The following is a 21,557-nucleotide window of genomic DNA, read 5'->3' as shown; positions in this document are numbered from 1 at the left end:
AACAAATAAAAGATAATTGGAATAAAAAATCCTGGAGACCAACAACAACCGAGAGAGTAGAGCCTTTTTAAACAGCACACACCTGAGCTGATGGGGTATTTCAAAGAACTAATATTTGAATTTGCGACTTTGCATTTTTTTTCTCCCTCCCCCCCGCCCCACAAGGAAAAAGCCCTATTTCCACAATCCATTTCAGTGATCCAAAAACCATTTTAATAAAGGACCTTCACCTCGCCTGCAGCTCCAGAGAGCGCTGCTTGCCGATGATGGCGAAGGTGTGTGGAAGGTTCTGCTTGACGTTCTCCTGCACCTGGAGGAGCCGAGGACATGAAAAAAAACGAAGAGGCTCAATATAAAACTTCTCAAGTGACGGAATGGAACTGGCACACCATAAAAGGAGGGGGGGGGGGGGGGGGGGGGCAGACGCGTCCTCACCTCCATGCCGGCGATATCGATCCTCTCCCGGACGCTGAACTTCTGTCCCATCAGCCGCAGTTTGGGGACGCAGTAGAGCACCATGTTGTTGAACTGGGATAGGAGACCGGGGGTGGGGGGTTGCCAGGTTAGTACCGAGGTGTGAGCGGAAAACCGCACGTTAACTCAAAAGACATTGACATTGAGACGTTCACCGTATCAGGTCACCTCACCAGGTAAAGGTACCGGTCCTGCGCCGTCCCGTTTTTGGCAGACATCTTCTTGATGTGTCCCTCCTTGATGAGCTCATTGGCCGGGTTTACGATGTCTTCCTCTCCGCCAAGCCGCTCGTAGACCTCCAGCAGCTTGTGCATCTTCTCCTAAAAAAACGTTGGGGAAACAACAGGATGAACACCGGCAAGAATTCTATACGTCTGCCACATGTAAGAAGAGACTCAAGCGGGTGGAGTCGCTGTGTTAACTGCTGGGGTAGAAGACCCCCGTTTGGCGAAAGGAGGGAAGCAGGTTTTATGTTTCTTCATCGATTGATGAAGACTTTGAGCTGCTCTGTACGTTTCAGCAGCGTTTGAAAAGATGGAGGAAATAACAGAGCAGACAGACAGACAGACAGACAGAGAGAGGGAGCAAAAGGAGAAGGATGAACGTGAAAAGAGACGACCTTCCACGGTGAAGTTGTGAAACCAGAGGCAGGAAACAGCAACTTCCTGTCTGAACAAATTTCAATTTCCTGTCTGAACCAAATCAACCTGCTGCCCTCCTTCAGGCTAGCGCTCGCTGATCTGATTGATTCATGTTTATAGCGTCCAACAAGACAATGGAGATGGTAGAAAGAGCTGGGGTAAAAACAATATGAAGAGAGCAAGAGAGAGAGAGAGAGAGAGAGAGAGAGCAAACGAATCAGTCATTTAATTTGTCATCAAGGGAGGATCAGGATAGGGATGAAGGAACACGCACCATTTTCCTGATCGCTGCGTTGGAGTGATTAGCTGCTGTGGAAATGAGCTCCAGTGCCTCTGCAACACACACACACACACACACACACACACACACACACACACACACACACACACATAAATAAACACAGAAACACAAGACCGAAACACCAAACACAGACAGAAACACAAATACCTCAGGGGCCAACATTTCAGAGTGAAATCTCTTAAAGTGAAGATAAATAGGATGTCTCAAACAGCCTTTGCCTTGACCTCAAACTGGTGGGTTCACGGGATGCTTTAGGGACAAATGGTACGTCATGTCTGGTTCATAGGTTAAGGCCTTGAAAATTATTAAAATGATATCATGAGGATCTCTTATGCCTTTCTTTAATGTATTGTAATTCTCTAACTCCACTAATGCTACATGTTCCTATAGAAGGTTTAGCAGTGATACACAGCGCTCTAATACTACCGACTAAATGTTGTTATTGCGGGCCCTTTTGGACGAAAGCGTCTGCTAAATGACTGTGGCAGGTCAAGGGGGCGTGGTCAAGCCGCCGCTGCAGATAGGCGAGGCAGGCTCCCATCCCGGGGCGGCTCAGCTGCTGGGAATCGGGCGAGTCAACAGAGGGGCTCCGCCGATTTGTCAAACCCCGTGACAGGAAGTTATTTAGGTTCTGTTTTATTTCCCGCGGTGAGAAAGACGCGTGTTTTGCGGGACGCGCGATCTGACCCGGCAACACGACCGCAAAGCGCAGCGGACCGAAATGAACACGATGCGGCGGCAGCGCGCACAAGCGCCGACGTTCTGGATTCTCCCCTTATTTGCCAGCGAGTGAATGATTTTCCCTTTGGCCCATGAGCCACCTTTTTGACTGTTTGAACCTTTAATAAATACACACCAACTGGCGCTGTATTGCTTCCGGCTGCGTCCCCGCTCTCATTCCCAGGCCCTGGGCCAGAACACACCTCCACAATGACATAATGTAATGTAAAACCAATAAATATATATAAAATAATATTAAATATTAAAATAATACCAAACCAATACATGAATAAACACTATCATACAGTGTATGAAACTTCAGCCAGGACAACCTGTAAAGACCGCAATCAAATCATGGGATAAAAACTGCAACATTGCCTAAAAACACACACCTATTCCTATTGAACGGAACAGAATAATTGTTTTGTTTTTTTTCCAAAGGGGCAGGTCAAGAGTCAGTAAAGTGTAAATGTGTTAATGTGTTAGTAAAGATACGTAAACAGGAAGTGGACAATGGCATTTCCTTCCTAGTCAGTGGCTGACTAGATTGAAAGTTCAGTTAATCTGACTTGTTTCAATCCAGATCTGTGTGCGTGCGTGCGTGCGTGCGTGCTTTGCCACGTACTCTCTGCATCCTTCCTGTCGAGGGCGTCGCCGGGCAGCTTCTTCAGGTAGTCTTTGAGCAGCAGCTCGTAGCGTGGGATTCTCTGCACGGGCTCCAGCATGTGGTGCTGCAGCGTCAGGTTCCCACACACGTCCTGCTTCTGGCGGGGACAACAGGCAAAGCGGAGGAGTTTGGGACGTGTATCGAAAACCAACGGATCAAATCAAACCGGAGAGAACGTTGTTCCTACCTGTACGTTCTGGACCACGCCCTTGAACTGCGAGGAGCGCTGCGTCCACGTGTTCACCAGGTCCATTGCTCGGTCGAAGTTCTTCACGTATTCCCCGTACATCTTCATGAAGGGCGCCAGCTTCTGGAGGATGTCCCCGATACGAGGGTTCGAGTCCCTGAAGCGTGCGATATGGAGGAAACCTTATTAGTCTGACTTTCTGCATATTTTACAGCCTTAAACTGGATCTAGTGAATTTCAATATGCTTATGGATATGGCGCTAGGATATATAATACTGCGGCAATTGGATTCCCTTAGCGCGGGTCTTTAGGAGTCATTATCTCTTCCGATTGTGGCTGACGCTGGCGCAATAACAAACAGAGGCTGTAAATTTCCGGGTACCCACGGTGACAACGGGATGATAATACGCCCAGTCAGGCGCGCACGCGCACAAGCACACGCACACGCACACGCACACACACACACACACACACACACACACACTACAGCATCAACACTGCAACAGTGTCACATCAGCGTTGCCTGCTACTGGAAAGCCATTAAAATGCCATTTTTAAACATCTTCCTTTCTTTTCTCACCATTCCCCGGTGATGCGTGTCTGGAGCTCGGGGAGGAGAAATTTGTCATGGAAGCAGTAGATGGAGGAGATATTGGAGAAGATGCCCGTGATGACATCTTGGGGGATTCCAGCTTCAGTCAGCTTAGTGCAAAATACCTGCGACGAACCACAGAGGGAAACATTCAGAAGCCTGTTGTTGCCAAGAACCCCTAAATGTTTATTATTTCTGGGCACAAACTGCTGCTATCATGAACACGGTCCTTTCTGAAAGTAACCTTTGTGGCAGCGGACACGCTGTGTTTACTTTATTTTTAAAAACTCTGCTTCGAGCGTAGAGTGACGAAAACAGAAAGTACCAATGAGGTTTTCTTTGCCCTTAGCAGTGAATAAAGCACATATCTTCAGCAGTAGGACAACTCTACTCTGCTCTACCCTGTGAACTGGGTAATGAGGAAGAGGTTTTGAAATGGCTTATAAGTACTTCTCTAAACAAAGTATAGTAAACCAAAAAAGAAACACAATAAAGGCCAGATCTATTGGAAACACAGTGACCTTTTGATGAAACGTAAACGATGCTTGGAATGAACATTATACTGTAAATATTGGCTGGAAACGACCAAAACAAAGGACAGGAAACCTGGCGTGGCTGTTTAGAAACCAGTCGAATGGCACTGGAGGAGAAGCCCCGGTCAGTAGCATGACCAAGTGAGCATTTCAGAAAACAGGATTTGGGAGCTAAGCACTGGAGCTCAAATGGGATTGAATAATGATTTCTCTCCTTTTTTTTCTCTTTTTTTTTTTACTGCTCTTCTACCTTGCCTGAGCTGCTCAATAGCTCCAGCAATTTATCCCCCGTGGCAAAGTGGCTTTTCCAAAGACTAGTTCTCTTCTCGCTTGACTTAAATTACCAGCCACAGCAACTCAAAAGAACAGGCAGGACAGTGTCTCATTTAAATTGGATCACATCTTGAGGTCGTAAGGTACTACGGAGTATTTGTAAGAATATAAAGCAGACAATTACCACATTGAAATTGTTTAAAAAACATTGTTTACTGTATTTACTGCAACCCCAGATGCGCATATGTAAAAAACACGCAGGGAGGGGGCGGTTTTGTTCAGTGGATCATAGTGGCAGCATTAATCCAGCTCAGCATCACTAACTCCACTGACACACTTAGGAAATGGAGATTTGGGCCAGAAGTTCCCAAACGTACCATCAGAAACCTACACCCGATAAGGTTGGAAGATTATGCAGAGCCAGGGTTATTAGTCATTGAAGTGCGCGCGTGTGTGTGTGTGTGTGTGTGTGTGTGTGTGTGTGTGTGTGTGTGTGTGTGTGTGTGTGTGTGTGTGTGTGTGTGTGTGTGTGTGTGTGTGTGTGTGTGTGTGTGTGTGTGTGTGTGTGTGTGTGTGTACCTGGTCCAAGAGGTTGAGTCTCTTGACATAGGCCTCTTCGGTCTGGAGCAGCTCTCTGGCGATGTTCAGGAGCTTCTGAGCCTCAGGACACTGGCGGGGGGAAAAGACAACACTGAATATTGACAATATAATCCTTAAAAAAATCCCTGAGGTTTAAAAGATAAGATAAGCTAATGGTGGAACAACGGTTTTAACAGTTCAAAAACGAGTCAAAGTGTTGCCATTGAAACTGCATTAAGACCTCTAAAGTCATTATCATAGCCAAATGATCCATTATCAAAATGAACCAAAAACAATGAAAACTGGTTAAAAATCGAATCACAACTTGCATAATCAATACAATTAACTATTAAATAAATCTATCTATCTATCTGTCTGTCTATCTGTCTGTCTATCTGTCTATCTGTCTGTCTGTCTGTCCATCTTTCTATCCAGTCAGAGGTCATAGACATAACAATGTGCTGTCAAACTGAAAGTGAATCACTATTTATGTCTAGTAGAAACCAGGAAATGCTCTTTTCCCCGTTCTTGTCAGATCAACACAAGGAATGGTGGCGCTACGTGAACATTCCAGATCAGTGACAGTGACACCAAACCGACAGGGCACGAGAGCACAAAGTCTACTGCAAGAAGTAAAAAAAAACCCCCAAAAACAAAAAAAGCTGTCTGGCTCACACGCACGCACAGCGACAAACACCGAAAAAAAGAAGACAAAAAACTTGCAAGTGATGGGGGAGGGGACTGTGCACGTACGCACACACACACACAGGAAATGGGAGGCAAAACCTCCAGCATGAAATATGTCTGAAAATGTATACAAGGATAGACAGATAGACAAATAGACGGATAGAGATAGACGGATAGATAAATCTCTTATTGCAATTTGCATACATCCTGTGTGGCAGGGTTGTCATTATTCTCCCCTCAACATGTTGTAGAATGAGTGAGATTTAAGCCCCGCCCCTTCACCTCGCACACAGAGATGTGCAAAAACGAAATATTGATTACTCTTTTTGCGTACCTTGTGCAAAACTAATTAGGCACAGGGAAGAAACAGCCGCCAACAACCATCACGGCGGTGTGACGCTGGAGCACTAACACCCTTAACCCCGTCTCAAGACACACTCCTGTCCGTTGTTGTTTCTTAATCTCTTCCACTGATTCCCGCTCTCTCGGATAATCTTTCCAAGCTGTCACAGAAGTTTACAATCGACGGTCGGAGACGTCGACAACGCAAGAGAGAAACGTCGGGCCTCTCTTTGGATTACTAGTCTCCCTGCGCTCTGTCGTCTCTCACCCACCCCCAGGTTTGGTCTCGGCTTGGGGCAGGTTCTCCTCCTTTTACGTAACAGGAGAAGCTGGTGAACCACACACAGACTGTCAACTCCTGACTTCAGGTTTCGAGCTGAAGTTTCCCTCGAAAAAGGCTTTACTCAGACTCAGCGATAATAATAATAATAATAATAATAATATTAATAATAATAATACTACACCAAGGCTACTTTTCTGACTACCTCAAAGGCTGCACGATGACAGGACCCAAAACTTATGTCTGAATATATATATATCATAACTGAAAAAGTGACGGTTGGCGAGAGGTATTTGTCCAGTAAACTGGAGAGATGCTAATGATCACCTTTCACACAACGATCTGGTAAAAACCAAAGCTGCCACTGTGATTATGGTTCCTGGCGTTTATACAGAATGCTGTGGAGCGCGAGGCAGCTACGTACTCTGTGCGGCTCCGAAATGCCGTCCGTCTTGTCCGTGCCCTCTATCTCCCCGCTGCTGCCCTCATCCAGGTCACTGTCCTCATCTTGCGTCGAGTCCCGCTTGTTGCCGAGGGTGACGCAGCAGGACACGCTCTCCGTCTCCGTCACGCTGTCGTAGCGGTCCTCCTCGTCGATGGCGTCCTCGTTGGGGAACGCCTCCCCCTCGGCGGCGCACGACGGGCTGTCGATGCCGCTGTCCCGGTTGGGGATCTTCCCGTTGGGGTCGGCCAACGACGCCGGATTGTCCCGGAGCTCGTGGGAGGAGGAGCCGCTCTTCATCTCCTCCTCCTCCTCCTCCCCCACCCGCCGCTCCACGCTGTCAAGGCAACCCATGCCGTGCGCAATGTCGTCCTCGCCGCAGTCGTCCAGCAGGACGTCGTCCGAGCCGTCGATGTGCACTGAGGCGAGGTGTGACAGTTCCGACACCTCATCGGCCTCCGCTCGCTCCGAGGAGGCGGCGAGTGCAAGCTTGTCCACGGGCGACGATTCCCCAGTGTCCTTTCCTACCAAGGGTCCTTCCAGGTTTTGGCCGGAGGATGAGGCACTTTCGGAACCGGGCTCCATCTTCAGACACAGGTGGAGCTGCGTCCTCGGAACCACTCCCAGGATTGGGACTCTGTGGACAAAAAGGAAACATAAGAATAGAGACGGGACTAAAAATATTGAACTCGGACACGGATTGTTGATAAATTTGAAATTTCTGCAGTAGCCAATAAAAAAATAAATAAATAAATAAATAAATAAAATAAATATAAATATAATATTATTATCGGGTCAGTGTCGGACTTTAAGTGGAACTCTGAGGAGAATGTATTGAACTTCCACACATATCCAGACCCTTAAGACAACAAAGCAAACAAAGCAGTGACATGTCAATGGAAAACCAGACAACTAGTCAAATATTATTGCACACATTCTATATCACACAAACATATACAAACACACACACACACACACACACACACACACACACACACACACACACACACACACACACACACACACACACACACACACACACACACACACACACACACACACACACACACACACACACACCGTCAGCAATCTACAAACCAAATATTGACTGTATTTTCCCACTGATGCCCTTACCTTGAGCTCTCAAACCTCTCGATGAGCAGCCCCACCTTCTGGGCTTCTCTCTGAAGCGGCAGCGCCGCGGGGCTCAGACAGGGCTTCGGTTTGGGCGGAGGAGGCGGCGCTGGCAGGGGCCGACAGGGTGCCGGGGGGATCCTCTTGGGCTTCTTGTCCTGTCCGAGGGCCAGCAGGTGGGGAGGTTTAGGGGGCACTGCAGCCGCAGGAGTCCAAGTGAGATGAAGAAAGACAGCGAGAGAGAGAGGGATGAGCTCTCGGACGGAGAAAGTCAGCTAATCCCGTGCCATGTAACCCACATGGTTTGCAGGGAGGAAAAGCCTCCATTCCTGTTAGTTCCCTGCCCCGTATTGCTGCAAAAACCGTAAAAATAATCCAAATGTGAAACAGTCGGTCAGTTCGTGTAGTGAGAGATAAACTCTTAGCTTCGGCTGCCTGACAACTTCCTTGTTTCAGAACAGGATGCTGAGATGAGTGTGTGCATTCGTCATTGTGGTCACAAAGAGAGATAGAAAAAAAGAAAATCACCCTGGCTCAGAAATGATAAAGCAAAGCAACAAAACCCTGTGGCAGGGCACGTAAGCAAAAATGCAATTTGTAATAATTTAAATTAATTATTATTCAAGTTCTCAAAGTCTGCTAAAAGAAGAATGCTCTGTGTCCTTTAGTGGTGTGTATGTGTGTATAGGTATATATTTGTCAATATTTACATTTAAAAAGAACAAATCACTAACAATGCGCGCTGAAGTAAGCCATAGGAACTTCCATTGCAATTGCAAACGCGTCCCCTACTATACCACCCTCCATAAATGTAAATATTAACTGCTAAATCATATTTAATTAAAGTTCAATCATTTCAATTGAGCAGGGTACATATCTCTTTGCAAGGTTTTTTTTATGTTTAGCAAAATCCACAGACTTAGAGTTACTGACAACTTGGTGATAGTAATATAATATTGGCATTTATTCTCTTTCAGTGGAATTGTACTGCAGGATCAGGATAGAGCCATAAAGTGATATATACAGTATGTATATATTTCTTTTGTAAAAATCAATGATGACAATTACCCAAAATCTATGAGGATCCCATATTAGTTCTGAAATGCTTTCATTTTTGTAAAATGATAAGTAGCATATTTTCATACATTACCACATAGTCTGATGTTATGAACTTCAGTTGTATGTTTAATATGGGGTTTTTAATATATATTGTAAAAAATCTCAATATTGAGGAAAATTACTAATGATTATAATAATAATAATAATAAATCCTACTACATTATCAGCCCAAATTTTTACTCTGTGTCTCTGTGTATAACTCTGTGTTTAAGTTCAATTCGAAAAGGGAAGTGTAAATAAATAAAGAATGTTAATCTGCAGTCAAACCCATCACACAACAAGCATCCTCAATATGCATCAGCTCAGCCACACTGAAATGTTCACTAGGCCCGTGGTGTAATACTTCGTGTTTTCAAGGTAGTAAGTCCGAAAACACAGCCTGACACTATATAACAGATGTTGGGCATGTTTATAAATATTTGGGATCACTGAAATGATGCTCTTGGGACCCGCTGACCTGCTTTCCACAGTGGCCCTTGCCGAGGTGACCCACTCTGCACGATGACTGACACAGTGAGGCCAGAGCACTGACACACGGCACGTTATGAGACAGAACACGATAAATAACAGGTGTCACAATGGTAGGGTTCATGATCTAACTGTCCCTTCGTCCTGGAATATAACAAAAAAAAAAACAAAAAAAAACAGACAGCTCTGGCCCAGGGACCTAATCAAACTTTAGCATTTTATCCTTTTTTTACCTTGAGGTTTCTGTGCAGTGGGCAGTCTGGGCGAGGAGGCTGGCTTGGGCCGGGGTTTGATGGCGGGCCGCTCGTGACATGGTCTGGGGGGCGGCGCTTTCTTCACCAGCCGCGGGGAACACACGTACTCCACCGATCTGCACTGGTACTGCAAGGAGGAGGGAGGGAGATCTGCGGATGGGGAGGACAGGGATAACATTAAGGTATCGATCGGGCAACTCTCCAAGTTTTGAACTAGAGCCTGGCTGCTTGACCTCACAAGCCCCATCGAGCCTGAACCCACGTGACGGGTGCAGGACTAGCAGGTGAACGACCTTGGCCTTGGTGTGTATTTCGGTATGCTGTAATTCGCTATGCTAAAACAATAAAAACATAAAAAGAGCAGGGTAACGAGAGAGAGAGAGCGAGCGAGAGAATAGAAGAGAAGCAGAGCAGCATTGATCCTGACACCGGGCCAAGATGGCCCACGGCACCGGAGAGAGAGATTGGATATTGGTATCTCACCATGCACTGACTGCCTGATGGACCCCTTTATATCGGATCCATTAAATCTCCTCAGTACCGCCTGATGTGTGTTTCCTATCAAGTACAATCGCGGTGGGCAACCTATGCCAGCTTTGACCTTCAACATAAGATATTGGGGTTGTACTTCACCTGATGCCGAAACCACTAAAGCAAAAGAAAATCCCCGCTTTTCAATACATAACGAAGATATAAAACTGTTTATGTCTTTGTAGGTGCTCGGATGACTGAGCTCGTGCTGTTTGTGTATATCCGGCGCGTTGGACCGCTCTGTCTCCGTTTCGGGCTCCCTGGCAGCCTCTGCTCAGTGTTGGTGTTATCAGATGCGTGTCTCCATTAGAGCAAACAGGCTATGGGATAGGCCTCACTAGATGATGGTAAGGGCTGTGTAAACTACAGCCGCACAGAACTGTTACTGCCGGCTTATGGACGTGCTCGATTGACCCCGGCCTTATCTCAACTCCGGATTACAGCTCAAAATTGCAAAGAACCCCCCCCCCCCCCACACACACACACACTCACCCACGCCACATCTAATTTGGCAGGGATGGGGGGTGGGTGTCCTGCTACGCTGCCTGCCCCGTGTGGCACAATTGCAGGTTTTCCCACCATCTCTTCACCGCAAGAGGAGGCTTGCGATGGACTGACTAAAAATGGCAACAATATGATGGCAGAAAACAACTAAATGGTAGCCCCCAAATTGTCTTGCTCGCATAGATATCAGAGTAGTGGTATAGTTTAACTAAATGTTCCTTTAAACTTTTAGCACAGGACAGGAACATCCTTCTCCTCTACACCATTCTGCAATTTTTACTAATACGAATAAATCCAAAATGACTATTGATTTGACAAAGAGGAAACACCTTGAGCAACGAAGAATTAAACTGAACGGCCGTGTTCTTCAGACAGGCTACAGACCAGCAAGCCCCTCTTTGACCCAGGACCGGGGTCACTCTTGGGAAAAACAAACAGTCTGCACAAGCGCTGGAAGACACGGGCATTGTGACTCGTACCTATGGAAACCCGGCGTTGCCATGGTTACCGAAGGGCAAAGCCCGACTGGGTCACAGATCAAGTAGCTTAAAGGTAAACAGGAACTTGATGACACAGCACGGAGGATCAGCACTTACTCCCCTGCCCAAAACACTGACACCACACTGGGATCAACGCCATGGGAGTGGCAGAGCAACACAAGAGCCAAAGAATACATTTGTTAAAAGAAGTTCTTATTGTCTTGTAAAACATAGGGTTCCCTGGAAGATCAGGGAAGTCAAAGAGTCAAAGTTCTCTACTAAAAAGGCCACTGGATTTCATCACTTCATCGTTGCCAATTGTTGTTAAAATGATCAGTTTAGACAAACATATTGTTGGTTTACCATTGTAGCTCAAGATTGTGGATTTGAATTATCAGATGTCAGATCTGTGAAAGTCGGAACTTGTAACTTTACCTCCTCGCTGACCTCTCTGTTTCACATACTGCAATCCAAAGTCCAGCAAATGAAGTGGAAAACTCCAACGCAACTTCAGTCGATATCGAAATAGATCCTCCCGGTTTGTCAGTGTGTCTGTATGAGAATGTGAAACTGGTCTCTGTGCCAGCCCTTCTGATGTAACACACACAAAAACTTTTGCTAGGTTCCGTTCTGCATAATAGGAAGACACGCACACACTCAACCGCCTGCGACCAGGTGTGTTCAAAGAACTGCACCTGTCTGTCAGCACACCGGCCAAACCTGATCTTTGCACCTGCACCCAGAGTCATTAGCATGCGCGTCACCGTGCAGCCAAGCAATCACAGCGCGGCCTCGCGAGTTCCCTGTTATAACGGAAAGTGAAAGGCTTTGTCCAAAGCAAACAGAACGGACCGCTACAGTGTCTTCCTAACAAAAAAAGGGGGAAACAATGAGTCTCCTCCTTAATTGATTTAGACCAAGAGGAATGTGGAGTGATGAGATTATTATTATTAGATTATGCCAAGCCTTTTACACACACACAGGAGAGCAATAATTTAAGCAATAATTATCCTAAATCTGATCAAATTTAACTTCCTACATTAGTTTGGATCACAATGAGCCACAGATGTCAAATAACTAATAGCACGACAGCTGCAGCACCCTTGAGAGAGTCTTGGATAAACATGACTACCTTTCCCTATAACAATATTTTAGTTCCACTTTGGTCACTTGGAGCACGGATTGTATGGGACAGACCCCAGCTGTCACATGTCCATTCATTACAGCGTTGTCGTCTTTCGCTTCGAACAGAGAAGACCCTTTACAACAGCCAGAGAACACGTTGAGTCATTTGGGACATGACCTGAAGGACCACATTACAGTACATGGGTCTAATCATAGTGTATTTGTGAGTGTTCTCACACTTCCAGGATATTTTCGAGGTAATTCATATATCCTTCTCTTTCTCCCACTATTTTTGGGGACTTTGTGTGTGTGTGTGTGTGTGTGTGTGTGTGTGTGTGTGTGTGTGTCTGTGTGTCTGTGTGTGTGTGTGTGCCCGCATGGCCGTGTAAGGACCTGTGTGCGTTCCTAGATGTGGAAAGCATGTGGCCCTGCAAGAAGCACATGGCCCTTGGGGGTGAAAATGTGACACCACGTTATCACAAGAGAGCCAGCTGTGGCATGTCAACCTCATGTAACAACATACCAACAATGTGTGTGAGTTTGTACTTTGTTTACTTCCCCTTTGAAGCCGAGTCCAAGATGTTAGACCTGGCTGTTTTGTGTCCATTTTGTCCTGAACCCGATGCAAGAAAACATATGCACACAGAGCCAAACTAGGTCAACACAAGCATGCTTTGGCCCAGCCCGCAGCGAGACACCATCAGGTCTGAGGTGACCCCACAGAGTTGTTTATTATCAACCATTTACTGAGCACAGTCCTCCCTTCCCAGTGCCATGGAGACACATCACTCTACCCCAAAATCCCCCATTGATTCTGAGATGACAAGCCCCTCCCCCCCGTCACTCCCCTTCTGCCCTCCGCTTACATGTATTCATATCCAGCTCAGACACTTTCCAGCCGCAGCAGTTTATCTTTTATTCCAACACTTCAAGTGAATTTGCCATGGTATCTTCTCATATGATACACTCTTTGTTACCATCGCTAGTTCTTTCTCCTCCTTCTAACCCTTGCGTTATTGATCGGCTCGCTCCTTGTCTGCTACCCTGACAGACCGAGTCAGTCAGTCAGCTCCACAAGATAATGGTCCTCTGATTTATATTCCCAATCCTCCAGCCAAGTCACAGACGTACAGTGGTTAATTGTCCTGTGTCAGGATCAAATTCATCACAAACAATATCGCAGAAAAACCGTGGCGTGTCCCCCAGTGCCCCAAAATCAATCAGAATGGCATCATATTCACAGGGAATATTTCCTCTTCAAGTATTGGGGGATGCAGAGTCCGATACATTACGTTTACCAAACGGTAAACAATTTAAAGGTCAATAAAACATTATAATAAAAATACAACAATTATTGAAGTATAATTAATTATTTCCTCCATGGGAGATATCTAACACGAAAAAAAAAATCAAGTCTTCTTTCTATAATACCTGATGTATTTGATATGGCTATTTATCCCACACCAACACTATTTTAGCCTGGTAGCGGACCAATATCAGACACTAGTATCAATGTCGGTCACTCCATTTGTTTATCCTGTCCTTTCCCCTGATTGCACAATAACAAGCCTCCTGTCAATGGTCTGACTCATTTATTTATCCCCTCCGTACGTTTTAAAACCCCCACAATTACACTACGAGAGTGAAGAGGAGCACGTCGCACTGGAGCCAGGTTTATAAAGCGACTCGTGAGAAGCACGGGTAACTCTATACTACATAAAGACTGATGCAAGTGCGGTTAAGTGTAACGTTCGAGCCTTTTACGTTGAGTTCTGCAAATACAGGAGAACCAGCGAAGGCGCCACGTCGTCCGGCATGGACAGTGAAGTATTTCTTTCAAAGAATTACTACAAGATAATCTTAATCCCCGTATGTGATATGGGACTACTGGACAGCCACAGCTTATCACTGGTTGCCGGTTCACATGCAGAATCTAATTAATGAGAGGATCCATCTGCGAGCACACGAGGAGGGCTGAGAAGAGGGGAAACATTTAGTCTTTGCGGAACAGCTTCTTTGGGATCTACGGTGGAACTATAACGGGGCTCCTACTCCGACTACCTCCCTTACCTCAGAGCTTGTGAATGCAGTGCAACTGCAGAAACAAAAACAAACACACACACACACACACACACACACACACACACACACACACACACACACACACACACACACACACACACACACACACACACACACACACACACACACACACACACACACACACAGATCAGCAGCTATCCAATCACATGCAGTAGCATCTGGCCCCAGATTACAATTCTGTACTCATCTCTTGTCTCGTCAAGCTTTATCACGATAACCATTCGCGCCATTCCATTCAAACCCAACAGACACCCCCCGCCCCCCATCCCCCCATCCCCCCATCCCAGCAAAGCCACCCGTGGAGAACGCCTGTTGTGTCCGTCTAGGAACGAGCAGTTCCTGAAGTTTCACTGGTATTATCGCTTCCCGGGGACTGGGAAAAGGAGGAAAAGCAGAGGGGGTGGGTGGGGTAAGTCATCCTGCTCGGCCAGCGCTCTCACCCTAAATCAGGTCACTAGGCACAGCAGGCCCACGGAAAAGCCTCCAACACAAAGTGGGTGGATTTCCCCGGCTCCCACAGATTAGGAGCATGATATTTTGGGAGCATAAGAGAGAAGGGGAGTGTGGAGAGAGAGAGACAAGGAAAGCAGAGGACTGGAAAGTGATGATGGACGCCTGGGGAAATTTCAATTGAATACAACAAAGGAGGAGGAAAAAAGAGACACAGACTCTGAATAAGTGTCAAGAGGGGAAAAAAAAAAAAAAGGTGAAGTAGACAGAAATATCAATAAAAATATGGTAGGTTTCACAAACTGTTAAATTGAAAGGCGGTAATGAATGGTTATTAACAGAAATGGGAACACATACAGCAGTGAAGGCCTATGTAGGACGCTGGCGGTTTAAAATAGGTCTGTCTGCTTTCCTTCCTTCAAATGATACACTGTCATGGTCAACGGGGAGAGCAGGAACAACACCAACAAGGCCTGACGAGTTAATATCAGAGTAGTCCCATCCTTGCGGAGGCCGATGCCGAACCAAGTGACGGTAAAAGCAGGTCAGGATTGCCGTGCCCCCGAGAAGCCAAAGAAAAGGGCATTGCCACGGCAACAAAGCTGATCTAAATAGCTTAAATAGCAGGTGGGATTGGGGGAAGGAGTTAAAAAAAAAACCCAAGTTCTGCTTTCACTTGTAGTATAACACTGAAGGACACGGTCAAACACGAAAGCAAACTGGAGGCTAAAGTGTCCAAGTATGAATCAATGAAGACAGCTTCCATACCCTGTAAAGTATCCCATTCATCCTCCTCTGCGGTGACACAAATAGAAAATCCACTCACTTCCAGGAAGAAACACACACACACACACACACACACACACACACACACACACACACACACACACACACACACACACACACACACACACACACACACACACACACACACACACACACACACACACACACACACACACCGCCCTCGGAAGAACATCTGAAGGCTTTTATCAAAAGTCTAACAAGGGCTCAGCAATAGCAGGTTCCGGTAAATTTAACCTTTCCGTGGGCTGCAATGCAGGAATGATACATGAATGATTCAGATGCCAGATTCATTGCCAGCCCAGTTACCGGACGCCATGACTGCACTCCGACCCCTCGCAACACACCAACCTTCCCAGCACAGCAGCTACTGCTACAACACGCGTTTTATGAGGCACGGTGGAGCGAAGTATGGCCCCGGTTGTCTGGATGCAGCGCGGTACACTAGCCCAGGGCCTTTCTGAAAAGAAGATAGCCGCAGATTGGCAATTAGGGCAACACACACACAGGAAAACAAGGAGTTTTACAAACCTGCCCGTGGAGATGACTACCCAACTGTCCCAGAAACTACTGAAGCCTGCCAAACAGCCCTCAATGGAGCCTTTCACTGAGGAAATGCTACAACTCAACTTGCTGTTTTGGATGCAGAATAATCAGCCAAATGCTGAAGAGGAGAGTCCACCCCCCGCAAAGTCAAGTTTGCAGCGAAAGAGTTAAACATTGCAAACACATCTTCAGCTAAATGGAGATTTTTCTTACCACTGCTGTAGGAAAAAAAATGAGTCAACTCTCTCTACTCCTAACAAACGCAGGGCAACTGCATGTGTCATCCTTCCCCATGGCCTGAAATAGCCTGCTATTTTTTCAAGACAGTTTTTCAACTCCCTGTCCTAAAAAACGCACTACACTGTACGGTTTCAGAAGTGTAACCACATCCATTCCTTTTTGCTATATTGATTGGCTGAATCAACAAATCAAGACGATGGACGAGACCATTTACAAAGTGCAAGACGCATGATTGATTAATGAGTCATTTATTGATGACTTCCACATGGAGTCTCGTGAGGATTTAAGCTTTGCACAAGCCAAGCATGCATACATACGCAGACATCAACACAATTAAATCAAAATTTTACATAGCTTTCCGTTGCTTACCATGGCCATCCAAACACCGTTGACATTACCCTCCAACGCTAACATTTCACAGCAAGTCCCACTGCAACCACAGAATTACATACTATAGGACCAAGAACATTGCTCAGTAAAACATTCCATGTCAGCGGCCATCCAAATAAAACATGATCCTTTACTTGGAGAACATTTCCCCGACAATATAAAGGCACCTTTGACTTCCACAGAATTCCACTACTGGGAGAAGCCAACGTTTCCAGTGGAAGGAGGGCCCATTGGTATGTGAAATCTATCTGTCAAATACCAGGGTAGAATAGCATACTGGTATGAATTTGCCAAAAATCTGAAAAATACTTCAAAGTTAACGACTTTTGTCCCTTCCAGTGAATGGGATATCCCTTAATTTAGCAACCAATTGCCGCTAGGACTCATAATTGAGTGCAAAGCAACATGTCTGTGTAGAAAGGGTGAAGTGGAATTTCAGTGAGTAAAACTGAACATAATTTTACGGTAGAAGAGTATAATACAATGTATATTGCTGTTAGTCTATGTGTGTGTATTTAGTGTGTAGCCCATCCTACACAACACATATTGTACACTGGCAGGTGTCAGCACTTCATCTCTCTCATGCCCCCCCTACTGGTGCCACCACTAGTTCTTGCTTTACAGCCATACTGGAGCTGTGTGTTGGGTACTGGGCGTACTAGGCGTGTCCCCGTGCATTAACACACTGCCTTGTCACCGTTCCAAGCAGGAAGGACATCAGCATGTGGAGAGGTGTGTCCCCCTGCTTACTGACAACCTAACTGTCCCAGCGGGGGAAGCCCACACTAGGCCAGTTTGGTCCAGTGTGCTTGGTGTGGTCCAGGGTGGGAGATATGGGAGAGGCGAGTGGTGAGGAACCAAGGGGTGGAAACTCCTTCCTTATAACAAATCTTAACTGCTGACACAGTACATATTGGACTCTCCCCAACACACACACTAACACACACACACACACACACAGTCTAAAAGGTCGCTTTGATTTGACGTCAGAATCACTTCCAAAATGCCACTTGGCTCAAAACGATGAAGAGTCAGCACATGGGAGCTTGCCAACAAAGGCGGATCTGGGGTGCATTGCTTCCGTTCTGCTCCCATCTGAATTTGTATAATATCTTTAAATGCCAATTGAGGAGGAGTGGAAACTTGAAAACGCCGAAACCTTTTTCGAGCAGATAATGTTCGTCGTTGGCGAAATTAGCTGATGCAAGTGCAAACAGCCAGCTTGAACACCAAGACCCCCTGTGCGGGCTCACACACACACACACACACACACACACACACACACACACACACACACACACACACACACACACACACACACACACACACACACACACACACACACACACACACACACACACACACACACACACAGGAAGGAGAGGCCTGTTATAGAAGCCAGGTGTCCACGAGACAAACCAATAAAGCCTCTTATTTCCTCCCTAATGGCTTCAGCATTTCCCCCTATACAATCACAGCGAAAGCACTGTGAACCACGCTAGCAGGCCGACGGCAAAATGTCAGGCTCTCATACACTATGCAGAATGTAGGAAACAGATTTAGCCATGGGGAACCTGACACTTGGATGAACAGGATAACGCTGTTATTCGGCTAGCGTTTTGATGAGGCGGAGAAAATGAAGAAGAATGGCGTCTTCGACTGCGCATGGACCCCGGAGTAGAGTTCACAACTCTCTAAACAAGGCTATTGAGGCTGTCAAACATAAAGACGTGATAATTTGCTACGGAGATCCGATTAACAGGTGTCAATAATTACATTGACGCCCTAGACCCAACCTCCACTCTAACAATTATCTTGATCGTGACAACCATCGACAGCATCTATTTTAAGGCTCTTGGCCAGATCACGGCTCCCGCTGAGGCTATGACAGGAGGACCTGCAGAGAGAGAGCCAGCGTAGCGCCGCGTCTCCTGCGTGATGCCCCGGGAACGGCCTCATTGATGCCTGCGGCAGGTGGCGCTGGCCACCTGTCATCCGTCACCTCTGTCACCTGTAACCGTCTGCCTCCGGAGGACTTCAGCAGCGGGCGGAGGAAAAAAGGAACGGGGAACGGGGCCCAATTAGAGGGTTGCTGCTGCTACTGCTTCTATCCTGCCACCCGGCATCTTCTGGTCAATGTCGACGGTTCTCCAGTGTCACCGGGGTGTTTGCCCCGGGCAAGTTGGGTCAGTTTGAGATAATAGCAAAGGTCAAATGACAGTTTTACACGGCGTCAGTCAAAAGGATCAACAAAAACAGTCAAAGAAAATATAGACTCAAATCCCCGGTCGCCATTTCCCTGAGCTTTCTTTCTGTTTTCACCACACTGTTTATCGGTGTTTAATTTGAGCTGGACAGTAACGTTAGATGAGGACCTGCCTTCTGCTAGACAAAAACTGCAAGATCCCTTTTAGCAGCAGATTAGAGGGAAAACTCACCATATAAGGTATTCTCCCTGTAAGGACAAGCAGATCCATGTGTACACAGGTACCGACTTTCCACTCTGAGGGAGACATAAAACTGCCCCCCTGACGTGAATACGGTGAGCCAGGATTCTCAAGTCAAATGTCCTGAAGCGAAAGTTCACGTTCGAAAATCAGTCCTGTCTCCTAACGAATAGACGCACGCACACACACACACGCGCACACGCACACACACACACACACACACACACACACACACACACACACACACACACACACACACACACACACGCACACATGCGCACACGCCCCCCAGCACAATTTTGTTAAATATCTTGTTACTAGCCTCTGGAAGCCATTCCTTCTTTTTTTCCAGAGCAGTTAGGACGCAGGGAGGCAGAACTACAAAGACACAGCTTCAGCATTAACACTGATACCTTGTGGCTGCTGCAGGCTTTTGAAGTGAGCGCTGGCTTTAAAATGGGAGCTGAAAATGGCTGGAGTGTGTGTGTGTGTGTGTGGGGGGGGGGGGGGGGGGTCAGGGGGTGTTTGTGAATATGTTTGTCCTCACTTTATTCTTTCATCCTCCTAAGCAACGCTTCAGTTTTCTTTACAAAGACAACACACATGCTTCATCAGAGATGAGAGAGCCCCTAACACTTTCCGACTCACTGCCCAGCCCTACTGGTTTAGCGGAGGAGTCGAGGACACACACGCACACACACGAGATAACGAACGTCAAAACAAAACCTGGGAGAGTCGACCGGCACAGCAGAGGGTGTAGTAGCTGCGGAATTATAATTAAACACTTTCCCTCTTTCACTTAGGCTATCTGTCTCTTCCTGATAAGAGCCGAGTGACGCCAAACTCGCCCCAGTGACACAGTGCTGATCTATCATTATCGAATCACTTGACATTTCATATTATGCTGATTCCCGTTATTAGGATGCCAGCTCCACAGGAAATGCCATCCTGCCATTCTCCATAGAGGGACCCAGGTGCCCTCTGTGTGAAGAGGAAGCCGAGGGTATAATTACCAGGCTGAAACGGGAGACTAATCGGGGTGACTGTTTACCCTGGAATTTGTTAGCCTGTGTGTGTGTGTGTGTGTGTGTGTGTGTGTGTGTGTGTGTGTGTGTGTGTGTGTGTGTGTGTGTGTGTGTGTGTGTGTGTGTGTGTGTGTGTGTGTGTGCATGTGAGAGACAGCGATGTTGCTGAGTCGGTCAGTACTTCACGAGCTCGTCTCCAGGGTCTCTGACCCGCACGGAGATGCCCCTCCTTCCCCGCGTCGGTCAAAGAGTGGAGGGAGAGTAAATGGTGCGTCTCTGATGAGTCCTACTGTGAATTTCCCAAAAGATTTGGACATCTGACGACAGTAGACGGGAAATATCAGGCTCGGAAACAATATCATTACTGGTCCCGAAGGGATACTTTAAAAAAATAAAAATAAATTCTAACAATTTTCCTTTTTTGTAAGACTACAGTAGACTACTGATTACTACATACTTGCATACTACAACACACAACACACTACAGGCTCCTCTTCCTGTACAAACACTATATTTCTGTTTTATTTTTGGCTTGTTGATATGATAAGATCCGGGTGGTGCAGCAGCTCAGTGGGGACCATGGAGTACAGAGACAGCAAAATACACATACTAAATAAAAACAAGTAATACAGTAAAGAGCTCGAGCAAAATAAAAATAAGTACAAACAGCTCAGGAAATATTGTGTTATATTCAATATATATAGATACAGAGTGTTATATTCAACGTATATATTCAATTAATATAGAGTTATTTTCAATGATAATGCAAAATAGAACATAATGCTATTTAGCTATCAACATTTTGTATTGATGCAACTGGGTTGGTGCATTAAAAGTGTCAAATTTCAATACCCAGTTGAGAGGGACCCATACTTTACGTGCGCTAAATGAACTTCAACGCTATTTTCTTCCAAATGATATCTGACAGCTTGTAACTCTCCATCTGATGCTGCTGGGAAGCAGACACAGGCTGTTGATGTTCCCAGTGTAAGCACAGCGCACACTGTACGTCAGCCCCTGCGGCTGAATGGCTCAGCACAGTCCCATTGATTTTGGGTCAAAAGGTCACTGATTAGACCCCGTCTCACACGGTATCTCGGCGCTGCCACAGTGTCTGCCACACACTCACACAGCTGCTGCCAGTCGCCATGGAAACACTCCGACTCCTCCAGCTCCTCAAGACGACCAGACCCCCTAGTCAGCTAAATTATAATGTGCCC

General features: G+C 46.4%; 1 protein-coding gene across 1 annotated transcript in view; it reads right to left on the bottom strand.

The window, feature by feature from the left end:
• The window catches only part of fgd (faciogenital dysplasia), a 49,791-nt gene that overhangs the window by 8,833 nt on the left and 19,401 nt on the right, over positions 1–21,557 (bottom strand). The window contains exons 2-12 of the mRNA XM_080014529.1: positions 9,673–9,843; positions 7,853–8,048; positions 6,701–7,355; positions 4,968–5,057; positions 3,571–3,707; positions 2,991–3,147; positions 2,762–2,900; positions 1,390–1,448; positions 648–794; positions 436–528; positions 231–310 (exon numbers count right to left, since the gene is read on the bottom strand). Coding sequence (XP_079870655.1) covers positions 231–310; positions 436–528; positions 648–794; positions 1,390–1,448; positions 2,762–2,900; positions 2,991–3,147; positions 3,571–3,707; positions 4,968–5,057; positions 6,701–7,355; positions 7,853–8,048; positions 9,673–9,843 — 1,924 coding nt within the window. The remainder of the gene's footprint in view (positions 1–230; positions 311–435; positions 529–647; positions 795–1,389; positions 1,449–2,761; positions 2,901–2,990; positions 3,148–3,570; positions 3,708–4,967; positions 5,058–6,700; positions 7,356–7,852; positions 8,049–9,672; positions 9,844–21,557) is intronic.

Source organism: Zeus faber, assembly GCF_960531495.2.
Source record: "Zeus faber genome assembly, chromosome: 15".
Taxonomy (NCBI): domain Eukaryota; kingdom Metazoa; phylum Chordata; class Actinopteri; order Zeiformes; family Zeidae; genus Zeus; species Zeus faber.
Note: the sequence above shows the minus strand (reverse complement) of the source record. Positions and strands in the feature narration are given on the sequence as shown.